General features: G+C 48.5%; 1 protein-coding gene across 2 annotated transcripts in view; it reads right to left on the reverse strand.

Moving 5' to 3' along the window:
- CACNA2D4 (calcium voltage-gated channel auxiliary subunit alpha2delta 4) overlaps window positions 1-14378 on the reverse strand; it is a 251480-nt gene that overhangs the window by 128094 nt on the left and 109008 nt on the right. For both annotated transcript variants that reach the window (XM_066590961.1, XM_066590960.1), the window contains exons 21-25: window positions 12136-12181; window positions 11774-11871; window positions 2955-3048; window positions 2298-2390; window positions 1650-1777 (exon numbers count right to left, since the gene is read on the reverse strand). In XM_066590961.1, coding sequence (XP_066447058.1) covers window positions 1650-1777; window positions 2298-2390; window positions 2955-3048; window positions 11774-11871; window positions 12136-12181 — 459 coding nt within the window. The remainder of the gene's footprint in view (window positions 1-1649; window positions 1778-2297; window positions 2391-2954; window positions 3049-11773; window positions 11872-12135; window positions 12182-14378) is intronic.

Here is a 14378-nt window from a genome sequence, read left to right on the forward strand (position 1 = left end):
AGCGTCAGTTCACCCCGTATAGAGGAACAAAGAGACAGTTATATAGAGAGGGGAGAAAAATGACCGCAATTAAAAGGGAACTCAACACAAAATGTGACATTCTGCTACGGATAGGTTACCGTATTGGTGGCTTACCTGTGCAGTTGCTGACTCCATGTATTAATGGGGACTACAGAAAACAGTCCTTATACTAATGAACGGAAAGTTGTGACTGCCTGACCTTGTCATTAATGTTACTGAGTGCCGGGACTACCTCCTGCACACAAATTGACTGCAGGGGGTCTTCCATCTCCCCCAGTAACTCCTATGCAACGAGGTTGGCATCCACAGTACTCAGTGCCAAATAGGGGAAACCCGCTCTTTTATACACAAATAATAAGACCATACACTAAGTGGCCCCTTTATTAAACTCTCGGCCCTCTCACGATTGGCACTTCCCTGCATGGAAATGATTCCTGTGACCCTGGAGTACAGCATAAAATCACATGACAAGTTTTCAGTGGATCAGTTTGATTGGGTATCCACATTAGATGGGAAAATCCAGCAATCTAAGCGACTTCCAATGAGGCCATCGGTGCTAGACTAGCCGGGGTCTCACTGCCAGCCGCATGGGATTTTCTCATGTAACAGTGTGGAGAGTATACAGAGAATGGCATGATCAAGGAAAAATATCCAGTGAAAGGGGATCCTGTTAACAGAAACAACTCGACACTGAAAGGGGTCAGGAGGATGTCAGGAATCATTCTGACCATCAGGTGCACATTCAGCTGAATAGAACGCTGCTGTTTCAACTAACATCCGAACGTACAACTCGCTGTTCCTTAGCACGGATGGGGTATAACAGCAGATGACCAGTTCCAGCACCATTGTGTTTAAGAGAAACACAAAGGTGAGACCCCAGCGGGCAAAAGAGCGCGAAACTTGTATCACTGAGCAGCGGGAAAACATCTCCTGGTCAGATTTCTGCTGCACCGTGCTGATAGAGTGTCAGAATTTGGTGCAAGCAGCATGAATCGATGACCCCTTCCTGTCAGCTGGTCACAACATGTCAGCACTGCCATCTAATCTGCGGCAACTACAAGAAGCTGCTTGTCCGCAGGGGCCGATAATCTGACATTCCATCACCTTGTGGAATCTACACCGCAATGAATTGCTGCAGCTCTGAAGGACAAAGGAGCTCCAATTGACTAATAGATAGGGGGCTTATAATAAAAGGGCCATTCAGTAGAGAAAGCAGTCATCCCTTTAATATCCCAACCTGCGATAATACATCCAGATTTAAAGGAAAAATTCTATCCAAAACACAAAATGATCCTAGCAAATATTACATAAAATAATCGTGAACATCTTAAGAGAAAATAAATAAATGTTCAAATCGCAATTTGCAGAAGTAGACACTGAGATTTAAGTGCAGTACAGCATGCTGCCTGCAGATGGAGCAGCTGTTCTTTCAAAACTCCCAAGTTTCCACTTTGCCACCCACAGACCGCCAGGAAAAACTACAATCTAACACTCCTTACTCCTTATAACGAAATTAAGAACACATGACAGATATAATCGAAGCATTGAGGATGCAGCGCTGATCCGTATCGGCCTCATCAACAGCAGCTGATTGAGCAACAGCCCTCCGATTACCCACAAGACCCTACCTGGATTGTCGTCTGTTGGCACATGATACACAAAGCTGCCTGGAGGGTGCTCTGCAGCTCTTCTGTACCATAGTGGGAAATGGTCCATAGTGAAAATACTCTCCTTTTCCTCGTAGCGCAAAAATTTCCTGGAGTGCAAAAAGAAATAAAAAATCTCATGTAACAGGCATCACACAGCGAAGCAGATAAAAGAAGCGGGGGGGGGGGGGGGGAGCAATTTTTCAACAGAATGTTACAGTTTTACCCTCTATTTCATAAAAATTATTGTGCAAAAAGAATAAATTATCAACATAGGGACAACTTGACATGCAGCACTACCGCTTACACAAGATAGCGATGTTATCATTACAAATCCCAATAGTTGCCACCAGAGGGCGCTCTGCAATCCTTAAAGTGGAGTATGTGTTTTATATGGACCCTCAGTGAATTCTTTGGGTTGGAAAAGGCCAAAGCAGTGGCCGAAACGTCGCTGGTCTTCTTTATATGGAGGAATAAAGTTTTGCAAATTTTTCTATATTACATCTGATGTTGCCTGGTCTACTCTTTACCATTTTGAATTCTTTGGGTTGGACATTGCTCCTCATCTCCTACTCTCCAGGGGTTCGTTCGGCAGCGCCCCAAAAGTTTTACCCATGTGCTGTGACTCACCTGTTTGACATCTGTTCAGCACCCACATACAGATTTTTCCGGATAAGTCCAGCACGAGTTCCCAAGAAGGCGACCTCAATCCCGTTATCTTGTCTATATGGGAAGAATACACAGACAGGGGTCAGGGGGCGATCTGTCATGAGGCAGAAGAACGGCGCCGGCTCTAGATCCAAAAGATGTCACCCAACTTTCCAGCTTCTTGAATGGCAAATCTACCCGTTTAGGCAATGATGCATCTCCTGCTTTCATATCACTGTACGTTTTTGCAGTTCAGGGGTCTAGAAAAGCTGAGTGACGCCTTCTGTGGAAGCTCTATTGGGTGCCATATTAATTATCAGCCAATGGAAGACAAATTATACATACGCTGGCAGTGGAGCTTGCCAGATGATGACAGAAGACAATAGCAGCACTGTCTGCTGCTCTGGCGCCGTACAACCATTATAATCTGATCAATAACTGTTGTCCTGTCAGCACCGATCCAGCGGTGTCTGACTCCTAATACCTGCCATGTACTGTGTGCAACTAAAAATCACATCACCAAGAGACAGAAAAGCCTGAAAGGTCAATGTCGGAATTATCTCAGTTGATTGCCTGCAAATTTGCAACATTCACCTAGTGCAGCATGTGTAGAGAGGGCCCTATTCTTTTTCTACTTACTTGGACATGTTGAGAGACAAATGATTCCAGTAAGCTTCCAGAGGAGCTGTCACCACCGCGTCAAAGAGAACTTCTTTCACCAACTCATCATCACCTGAAAGTGGAGAACAGCATCACAGAGTCACTGTGTACATACATTGCTTATATTGTATTATACTCCAGAGCTGCACTCACTATTCTGGTGGAGTTGCAGTGTACATATAACACTTATCCTCTACTGATCCTGAGTTACATCCTGTAGATCTTTTATTATAAAAGTATAAAACGTAACAATGAAACCAAACTGTAACAATAGTAAATAATAATACAACTGTATACAAAGATAAGGCCCTTCACCCAGAGTCCATGGTCCACAAACAAAAGAAAACCCCATGTCTGGACTCCCCCACCTCCCCGCCGTACACTCGCACACACTCAACACATAACACAATATACCTAAAAGAAGAACATCCAGCTATCCAGAAAATAAAACTAAAACTACAGGTCCAGCCGTACTGCACTGAAACCACATCACAAACAAAATTAGGCAATAACGTAAACATAACATAGATACCAATAATGAACTAAATATGAAAATAAAGACCAAGCCAACCGGCATACAAAAATAACTAAAGAATTTTTTCTTTTTGGGGGGGTCCCAGTGCAGCTCGGGGGCCATGCCTGCTCCACCAGTCCCTGCCCACAGTGGTTTTTTTAAATATATATATATATATATATACACATACTATACAACACTCTGCCTGCCGCAGCCTGGGGGCCATGCCCGCTCCACCAGTCTGTGCCCAGAGTTCAATGTTCGGGATGTGCCAGGCTACGGCTCAAGGCGTGAAACCACTCCCCCCAACACCCTACCCAACCTAACTACCACGCAAAATGTAAATATATACATATAAACATACATTAACCATTATACATGACATACACGATATGTATTAACATAACCCGAAAGCCTAAGGTCGGCTCACCTGCAGCCCTACTTCACTCCATCTTGCCCAAATCAAAACAAAAAGCTTCATGGTGCACTCACAGCCCTCCACCGGGATTGGAGGTGATAAGCCGGGCACAGACATCACAATGTACTATCCCTTGCATTTTTGAAAAAAAAAGGTCTCCCTATTCTTTCCCTAATTTGCCCTAGACTGTCCTTAGTCTGACCCTCAGTCTGAACCTTCATAGAAACTGCCCCTACCCTATCCCTCCTCTCTCCCTACTTTGCCCCTAGAAGATTAAGAAAAAAAAAAAACGGCCCTAACGAAATACAAGCCCTCTCCATAGGAGAGAAACCTTAGATGTGCCCAGCCTCTCATACTCCACAGAACGTACCTTTACCAGGTCATCCAGGATGTTCCTACATACCGTATCCACGGGGAGGACTTTCAGCTCCGTCGAGATTAAACACCGTGCACTCCAGATGTGGAACGTGACCACTAGGCTAACTAGAAATAAAGTGCAGCGGTCCCTGCCACCAAAGCCTCTGAAGGCTCCATAAGCCCACTCCGCATAGGAGAGGTGTGCCAGCTGAGGCCAGCCTATGGAGACCCCTACCCGTTGGTATACCTCTGTATTAAAGGGGCATTGAACCAGGAAATGCTCCATGCTTTCCAGCACGTCGCTGCACTCCTGACGGGGGCAACCCCTGTCAAACAGAGGCCTGCTCTTCAAGTTACCCCTTACATACAGTCTCCCGTGAAAGCAGCGCCAAGCCAAGTCCCAAAACTTCAAGGGGATCCGGGTTGAATTCAGTAAACGTAACCCTCCCTCCAGGTCCCGACTTGGGCAGTCCTTGAGCGCCAGGGGCTTCTGGAAATGGGTCAACAGGACTCTTTCATCAAGGAGCCGCCTCGTCAGAGTCCTGATCTCCCACATCCCCAGACCCCACCGGCGTATCACCTTCAGAACCAAGGTAGCGTAAGCCGGGAGATGTCCGTGCTGCGTGCGAAGGTCCTTCACTCGCCCTCCTGTCTCCCATTCCTGAAAGAAAGGCTGAAGCCATCCCCGGCAGGAGTAGACCCACGGAGAAGCCCTCTCTTGCCAGAGGTTGCCTATGTTGATCTTAAAAAAGGTGTTTACAAGAAACACCACGGGGGTTGACCATAGATAACCCCCCTAATCTCCTTGTGCGGTATGTAACATCTCTCCTGATCAGGTTCAACCTGTTCCCCCACAACATTAGGAAGAACAGGTTATAGACCCGAGTCCAGAGAGGTTCTGGCAAAATGCATACGCTGCCCAGGTAGATGAATAAAGGGAGCAGGTATGTTTTGATCAGGCTAATTCTTTCCCGAAGGGTCAAAGACCAACCCTTCCACTGATTAACCTTGTGAGTTGCACCATCCAGCCTGTCCACCCAATTTTGCATGGGGTAATCCCCCTGAACGAATTTGATGCCAAGTACTTTTTCTGAAGTTTGGGGCACCGGAAGGGTGTCCGGGAGATCAAACGTAGGATCCCCCCTTCCTAAGCAGAGACTTTCACACTTATCCCAGTTGACCATAGACCCAGTAGCTTCCGAGTAGCGGTCCACCTCCGACACCACAAACTCCACCTCCTCTCTCTCTCTCTCGAGGACACGAAGAGCGTGACATCATCGGCATATGCCACTGCCCTCAGAATAGCCTCCAGCATCGCCTGGCCCATCCCAGCCCCTGCTATAGGTCCACAATCAACCCTATCGCAAACGCATACAACAGGGGACTTAAAGGACAGCCCTGACGGACGCCGGACCCCACCTCAAAAGGGCGGCTGGGCCAACCTTTCACAAGCGGGAAAGTCTCAGCCCCTGCATACAATGTTCGCAGCCAATCAACAAAACCCCACTCGCAGGCCATATCTCACAAGGACTGACCAGAGGTACTCGTGATTAACCCGATCAAATGCTTTGGCCTGATCCAAGGACAGAAAGTACCCCACCCAGTGACCAGCCCTACCCTGCTCCACTGCCTCCCGGACACCGAGAACAGCACTAAAGGTGCTACAGCCTGGAACAGAGCAATGCTGGGCCCCCGAGAAGAGCCGGGGTGCAAACTTGACCAGCCGATTAAACAGCACTTTTGCCAGAACCTTCCTGTCCGTATTGAGAAGCGCTATGGGACGCCAGTTCTTAATACGGCTCGAGTCTTTATCTTTTGACAGAATGATCAAGGCCGACCTCCTCATTGACTTTGGCAGAGTGCCCGAGGAAAGACACTCATTGAATACCTCCGTCAAGAGGGGACTCAAGAGGTCCTTGAAGGTCTTATAATACTCGGATGTTAATCCATCCGGACCTGGCGACTTTTTGAGCCGGAGCCCATCAATCACCAGTCTAACTTCCTCTTCTCTGATTTCTTCTGTCAAAACACCAAGAGAGGTGTCTACCCCCAGCTCAGGGACAGTTTTTGAGCCAGGAAAGCCAACATCACTTCTGAATCTAAATTCCTCTTTCACAAGAGTTGTGAGTAGTAGGATCTGACGACCTCCAGAATCCCTGATCTGGATCGATTCGGGGACCCCGTACTGTCAATCAGTCCAGTGACCACTTTACTATTCACTAACATCCTACAGTTTCTGCAAGGGTCAGGCGAGCGGTACTTCCCGAAATCCCTTTCAAAAACCAAGGATGCGTGTCTGTCATACTGGCACGTCTTGAGTAAAGATTTCACTATGGAGATCTCCTCGCGGCTACCTCCAGTCGAAACGAGATGTTCTAGTTTCCTTCTCAGGCCATTGCACAGGCGGTACCTGTTCAGGCATCTGAGGTTGGAGAGCTCTCGGAAGAACCTCGCCGCCTTCCTCTTGAACATCTCCCACTACTCCGACTTACTGCTACAGAGATCCAGTAATGGTACCTGGCTCTGCAGAAAATCCTCAAAGGACTGTCTTATCTCTGCTTCCTCCAGGAGTGATGAATTCAGTCTCCACAAACCTCTGCCCATCCGGGGGGTCTCTGCAACATTCAGAGAAAACAAAAATCAGACAGTGGTCGGAGAATTCCACCTCAACAAAGGACACTGGTGAAGAGATGGCTTCCTCCTTCAAATAAAACCTGTCTATTCTAGACCTGCTCTGACCCCTATAAAAAGGTGAATCCCTCATAGCCTGGGGTGTGCCAGATGTGGACATCCACCAGACGAGCCTCACTAGCTACACTATTAAGTGCGACGCCATCAAAAGTCAACCGCCTGTCTCCAGAGCCTCCCCTATGACGGGCTCTCGTGACTGTATTAAAGTCACCTCCAAAGACAACTTGGCGGCTGGTAAAAAGGTAGGGCTTGATCCTCATAAAGAGAATCTTTCTGTCCTTTTTTGACTGGGGACCATAGATCTCTACAAGTCTCAATTCTTGTCCTTTCATGAGGACATCTGAGATCAGGCACCTTCCCATTTCTAATTCAATTACTCGTCGGCATTCGACCGCTGCGGTAAAAAATACCGCCACTCCGCTATACAGCTCGGCCGCAAGAGACCAGTAGGAAGGGCCTGACCTCCACTCCCTTTTTGCCTTATGTATGGCTGCCAAATCAGACAGCCTGGTCTCCTGCAAAAATAAAATGTCGGCTTCAACGCAGCCGAGAAAATCAAAGGCCCCAAATCTAGCCGTATCTGACTTAATGCTGGCAACCTTAATTGATGCCAGAGTCAGCGGAGTGGGTGCCCCCATCATGAGTGATTAAATTAGATGGCTTTCTTCCTCACACCCGCTTCTTCGGGGTCGGAGGAAAGCCCTTTGCTTCTTTTTTTGGACACAGATGTGTCCATAGCAAGGGATCCCCTGACCCCCGTCGTCCTTGCTTCCAGGCTCCAGAGTAGCCCCCTCCCCGGAAGGAATTATGCCTCCACGAGGAGGAGACTCAGCGCTCCCCGTTGACCCTTTCTTTGCCCCAGGCACCTTGCCCTTCGCTTCCCCCTCAGAGGAGGAAGAGATGTCTTGAAGGGCCCGGTACCTATTGGAGAGTCCAACTGGAGGCGAGCAGGCTTCTCCTTCCAGTACTTGGCCCGGGGTGGGAGAAGATCTTGAATCCCCCCTTCGCTTTCTCCTAGTGGCACCTAGCTTACGCCGTTTCTCTAACCACCTCTTTCCTTTCTCATCCACACTCTCATAGTGGGAGGAATCTGAAGAGTTGGTCTTTTCCTCCTCCCTCTGGATCCTCCTGTCCTCTTCGTCCACTTCGCTGTCCCTCAAGGCCTCAGCCGCAAAATTTGCTTCAGGAACAGGGGCCACCATTGACCCACCTGCTCCTGGGTGCTCCTGTCAGCTCCCTGCTCCGTCTGCGTTTGTCCTGATGCCTCTGCTCAGCAGTCGTCTTTTGTCGGTTCTTCCCTGGCTCCTGAGCTCCTCCACCCCTGCTAGTTCCCTCACCCCTGGAGGCCGCACCATGGCCCCCATCCGTAGGAGCTGACACCGCATTGGCAAAGGAGCGTGGACAGCGACTGAATGGGTGACCGAGATCACCACACAGGTTACACCTAATCTCCGCACAGGAGGCAGCTAGATGACCCACGCCCCCACACAGAGCACACTTCAAGGTCTTACAAGCGGCGCTCAAGTGTGAGGGGTCGCCGCACCTGTGGCAGAGCTTCGGCTGCCCATGGTAAAAGGCCAGGATACGATCCCTGCCGAGGAAGGCTGCAGATGGTATGTGAGCCATTGAGTTACCTGAACATTTCAGCTTGACCATAAACGTCCAGGCCCCGGACCAGATGCCGTGCTCGTCCCTGTTCTTTCTGGGCATGTCAGTCACCTCTCCGTATCGACCGAGCCACGTCATTATATCAAAACAAGAAAGCGACTCATTACGAGTCAAAATGGTCACCTTCTTGACTTCGTTCTGGCGAGATACCACCTGGACGGCAAAGTCTCGCCATCCGGGCTTGCTTTTCATCAGCTCGTAGTTCCCCCAGAAGAGTTCTAGACCCTCTGGGCGAACAAAACTGATGTCAAACTCAGACGTGCCGAAGGGATGGATCAGGGCAAAGATGTCAACCGCCCTAAAGCCCATCTTCAGTAGAAGCTCGACTACCCTCGCCCTCGGGGGGCATGTATCATTGCCCCTCCAACGAAGACCGACCACATTCCTACGACCTGCGTCCTGCCCAGGTGTTGGTAGGGACCATACGGTCTCCCCCCTTTGGACAGAGAGACACGGCTTAGGAGCCTTCCGAGAGCAAAGAGATAGGTTCACCTCTCTTCCTCCAACTGTGATTGAACTCTCCCCGTTCCGTAGAGCCCCCAGGAGGCGCTGCTGCAATACACCCTCTTTAGAGCCTGGAGACAAGGAGGATCCCTCCCCTCCAGCGGCGACACTGGCATAACTCCTACCAGCTGTGGTCGCGCCCGTAGGGGCGACTGGAACCTGTGATACGCCCTGACTATCCCCAGAACCTGTGCCTATATTTACAGTAGGTGCCCCTGTGCTTAGAACACTAGCTGCAGCCCGTGCCTCTGAGTGCGTCGGAGCATCAGACACACGGGCCGCACCAGACACATCCACACCTTTCATACCAAGACCCTCTGGACAAGACTTGGGGTTAGAAGCAGCTTTTTTATTTTGGGCCTTACACATATTTCTCCTGCACCAAATTCTTTTTTTTTCCCTTTTTTCGCCTTGATTTTCACATCCTCCTCTGGTAAATCACCACCAAACTGGAGGCCGCTCATATTAGGGGGGGATTCCAACAGCCATATCTGCTGCATTATCAAAGCGCCCCCATCGCTTTTATCTTCCTCCGGATCCGAATCCCCGGAGGTTGCAGGCAGCGCAACCTGCTCCGGCCGGAGGCTGCTGGTGGTTGTAGTGCCACTCTGGGTCTGCTCTCCTGAGCAGACAGCCTGCTCCCTCAGAGTATCCTGGTAGGTGTCCTCATCAGAACAGTCACCACTGCTGTCTCCATCGCTGGAGTGATCAGCCTCCTTGTGACCACTGTGTCCTGACGCCATTTTGGAAAATCTATCACTGTTAAGTAATTTTCCTTAAAGGGACCACTTTGCTCCAGAATCATGTCCCTCTCTTCCTTGCACCTTTGTATGCAGTCTTTACAGTCCTGTATGGACTTGCTGATTGCATCTCTTTTTCCTTTAGTGGCGGTCTGGTCCTTCAGTGACCTGGCTGACCGCAGCTTCTCCTTCTGCAGGAGGATTTCCTTCCCCGCACGCTCATAATTCGACATGTTCGTGGCCAGACAGGAGGCCAGCTCTACCACAGATTCCCCTTTCCGACGATCACTCCACTGTGGCTTACCTCCTTTGCCGAGCATTTGGCTGCCAGTTTCACTGCGGGTCATCATCTCGCTTCCGGCGCTGTCAGATGCAGCTGCACCAACCTGCCGGGCCATGTCACTGCGCCTGCGACCCGGACCCTCTCTCTTCGCAGCTTTACTAGCTGCTCCGGCTTTCCTGGTTGTTGCTGCTGAAACCACGTATGCCGCCAGCGCCGCTGATGGTGTTGACGCTGCCTTCACAGCACTTCCCCCCTCCGACCGAAGCCGGGGGGTGGGGGGGGAGTTGCAGGACTCCATAGAAAAGGAAGCCCAGCTACGTGCTCTGATCCTGGGATCCAAAACAAGCTTTCAGCTAGGACTGCAACCACACCCTGGTTCTCTGAGGAGCTCCAACAAACCACACCTTACTCCAGGGCAGCACTCACTATTCTGCTGGTGGAGTCACTGTGTACATACATTACATATCCTGTACTGATCCTGAGTTACATCCTATATTATACTCCAGAGCTGCACTCACAATTCTGCTGGTGGAGTTACGGTGTACATACATTACTTATCCTCTACTGATCCTGAGTTACATCCTGTATATACTCCAGAGCTTCACTCACAATTCTGCTGGTGGAGTTACGGTGTACATACATTACTTATCCTCTACTGATCCTGAGTTACATCCTGTATATACTCCAGAGCTTCACTGAGATACATCCTGTATATACTCCAGAGCTGCACTAACTATTCTGCTGGTGGAGTCACTGTGTACATACATTACTTATCCTAGAATGGTAGGGTTGGAAGGAACCTCCAGGGTCATCTGGTGCAACCCCCTGCTCACTGCTGCAGGATCCTGCACTGATCCTGAGTTAAGGCCCATTTACACGGGACGAATGTCGGGCAAACGATGCCCGACACTTGTCCCTGTATGTCCTCGCTTCTGTGCTGTTGTACGGGAGCTAGAAGTGCTGGCTCGCTCACAGAGCGGCCAGCAAGGGGGCGGGGAGGCTGGAGGAGATTTCTCTGCTCACGCTCCCCCGCCCCTCTCCATTCACTTAAAACAGCGGCTATTCATTACTGAACGGCTGCTATTTACACTGAACACTCATTGCTCAGCTCATCGTCCATTGTTCATGCTGCATAAATGATGCACGATGGACAGATCGCTCAGTGTAAATAGTAGCTGTACAGTACTAAACGCCCGCTATGGAGAGGGGCAGGGGAGAGCGAGAAAGAGAAATCTCCTGCCACCCCGCTGCGAGCCAGCGATACTAGCAGCAGCACAGGAGCTAGTAAGTGCGGGGATGAGTGTCAGGCATCGTATACCAGACACTCATCCCATCTAAATGGGCCTTTACATCCTGTATTATACTCCAGAGCTGCACTCACTGTCCTGCTGACAGTGGCTCCCTACCAATGGTTTAGAAATCACATGTGGCTTGTGACAGACGCCTCAAGTTCTCTACCAGCAGAGTCTAGTAATGTGACAGCACCAATTATCTTGAAAAAAGTACAGGTAAAAAAAAAAAAAGAGAACAGCATAATACGCTTGTCCTGTGTGCATATGACGAGATTCAATTATTAAGCTATGGCCACCATTGTAATATTGTCCCCCTTATTGCTGCACTCACACTCCAGGTCTTCGTCTTCTTTCAGGAGGAAGCGGGTGACGGCCTGCAGCTGATTGAGCTTGCGGTGGGCAGGGTCTATATCCGTGATGCAGTATATCCTTGGGGGAAAAGAACACAGTAACGTTCATCTATATTATGTACAGGCTACTGTGCAGCTAAACGAGGCAAAAGCATGACTTCTTTATTCTTTTACTGAATGTTTTGCTTTATTGCTCTGTCCACCCTTACAGCATCAGGGTGGACAGAGCAATAAAGCAAAGCATTCAGTAAAAGTTGCATGATGGCGCATACAAGCCAAAAAGTAACATTGTTATTAAACCAAACTACCCCGGTCCGTGACGTAGAACTGGTGTAGTTCTTACCATTCATTGGCCAAAGTTAGGTCGGGATGATCCAAGTCGTGAAGTCCTGAAAAATAGAACAATAGGGTGCAATGAAAATAGAACCAGAAAAAAACTCCATCCTTTCAAAGTTTTTATTGCTCACCATTTACAAAGATAACATTTTTCATGTTCAAACTACCTTAACCCCGTAGTGACGTGGCCTATTTTAGACCGAAGGATGCAACGATTTTGGGGGGATTTTGATCTCCAGTTTTCAGAAGCCTCCACTTACAGGTCCGTATGAGGGCTTGTTTTTTGCGCAGTGAGCTGTAATTTTTATTAGTACCATTGTTGGGGCACATATAATGTATTATTGCAGTTATTTATTTTCATTTTTTTGGAGGGCAGGGAGAAAAAAACGCATCAATAAATTTCTCCATGTTTTTTTTTTGTACAGCGTTAATTGTGCAGCATAAATGACGTGATAATTTTTTTTGTGGGTCACTGTGATTACGACAAATACCAAATTTATATTTCTTTTAGGTTTTTCCACTTTTGCACAATAAACACTCATTTTTTTTTAATAAACTTTTTTTTGCTTCACAGCACTCAGACACTCTCCTTTGTTTTTACATGGACAGCACTCTGTGAGGCCTTGTTTTTGCATGACGAGCTGTAGTTTTTATTGGTACCATTTTGGTTATACATATGATGTTTTTGATTACTTTTATTGGGAGACAAAATGAACATAAAAAATATTTTTGCTCATTTTTTTTAAATTCTAGATTTATAACATTTTTATAAACGAGTAAATAGGAAAATGGTAATACTAAAGATCTTTTGCCATTAAGGCCTCATACCCATGGCCCGGGTTGGATTCCGACTGCAATATATCACAGCGGAATCAGACCCGGAGCCCCACAGAGACCCCATACTCACCTGTCCGTATCTATGGCGATTTGCTCGGCTGGCGAGCAGGCGCAGTACAAGACGCTGGGCTTTAGCCCTAAACATTAGATTATGTCCAAAATAAGTGTATATAAGGTATACATTAAAGTATATTCTGCAATGTATATGATGAAAAATATTATATATACTTTTTGTCAAAAACAATCCTGTCCCTAGAAGAAGTTGTTTTATTGCAGAACTCAGCATGCAGTTCCATCTCAGACAGATATGCAAATGATAAGTGTTGTGGTGTGATTATGTGGTGGCCCAGAGTTAGGGGGCCTCTCCAGCACTGAACCAGTTTGTCTTTGTGTTTGTCTCATGTCACTGTTGAGAGTTATCTGTATTAACACAAAACAGGGCATGGAAGAGTTAAAGGGGTTGTCTCGAGCCGAAACGTTTTTTTTTTTTTTTCAATAGGCCCCCCGTTCGGCGCGAGACAAACCCAAAGGATGGGTTAAAAAAAAAAATATATATATTACTTACCCGAATCCCCGCTCTGCGACGACTTCTTTCTTCCTTCTCCAAGATGGCCGCCGGGATCTTCACCCACGATGCACCGCGGGTCTTCTCCCATGGTGCACCGTGGGGCTCTGTGCGGTCCATTGCCGATTCCAGCCTCCTGATTGGCTGGAATCGGCACACGTGACGGGGCGGAGCTACGATGACGACGCGAGACCAGCTCTCCGGCACGAGCGGCCCCATTCACAAGGCAGAAGACCGGACTGCGCAAGCGCGTCTAAAAACGCCAGAAGACAGCGAATTTAGACGGATCCATGGTGACGGGGACGCTAGCAACGGAGCAGGTCGGTGAATAACTTCTGTATGGCTCATATTTAATGCACGATGTACATTACAAAGTGCATTAATATGGCCATACAGAAGTGTATGACCCCACTTGCTGCCGCAAGACAACCCCTTTAATGTCTGGTGTCTGGAAATTGCATCAGTCTAGTCTAGTTATATGTATTGTCTGTCCTAACTTCTGTGTGCACATGCCTTGTACTACTTAAGGTGTTAGGCTGCCTGTCCACGGGCGTTTTTGCATTGCGTTCCCCGCAGCGATAATCCGGCCGCGGGGAACGCAGTGCACGCTTTCCATAGCATTGCTATGGAAAGCGCAGCCCCCCTGTCCACGAGAGGCGAATCATAGTGATTCTCCGCTCGCGGACCGCAAATCGCAGCATGCTGCGAATTGCCGTGGTTTTCCACGGTGAGTCTATCTATAGGCAGGTAGGAACTATTAGGGGTTGATCCAGGGAACAGTCTGATTGCCATTAGGGAATCGGGAAGGAATTTTTTCCCCAAAAGGGCTAATTGACTTCTGGCCTTGG

This window comes from Eleutherodactylus coqui, chromosome 2 (genome assembly GCF_035609145.1).
Source record: "Eleutherodactylus coqui strain aEleCoq1 chromosome 2, aEleCoq1.hap1, whole genome shotgun sequence".
NCBI classification, from domain to species: domain Eukaryota; kingdom Metazoa; phylum Chordata; class Amphibia; order Anura; family Eleutherodactylidae; genus Eleutherodactylus; species Eleutherodactylus coqui.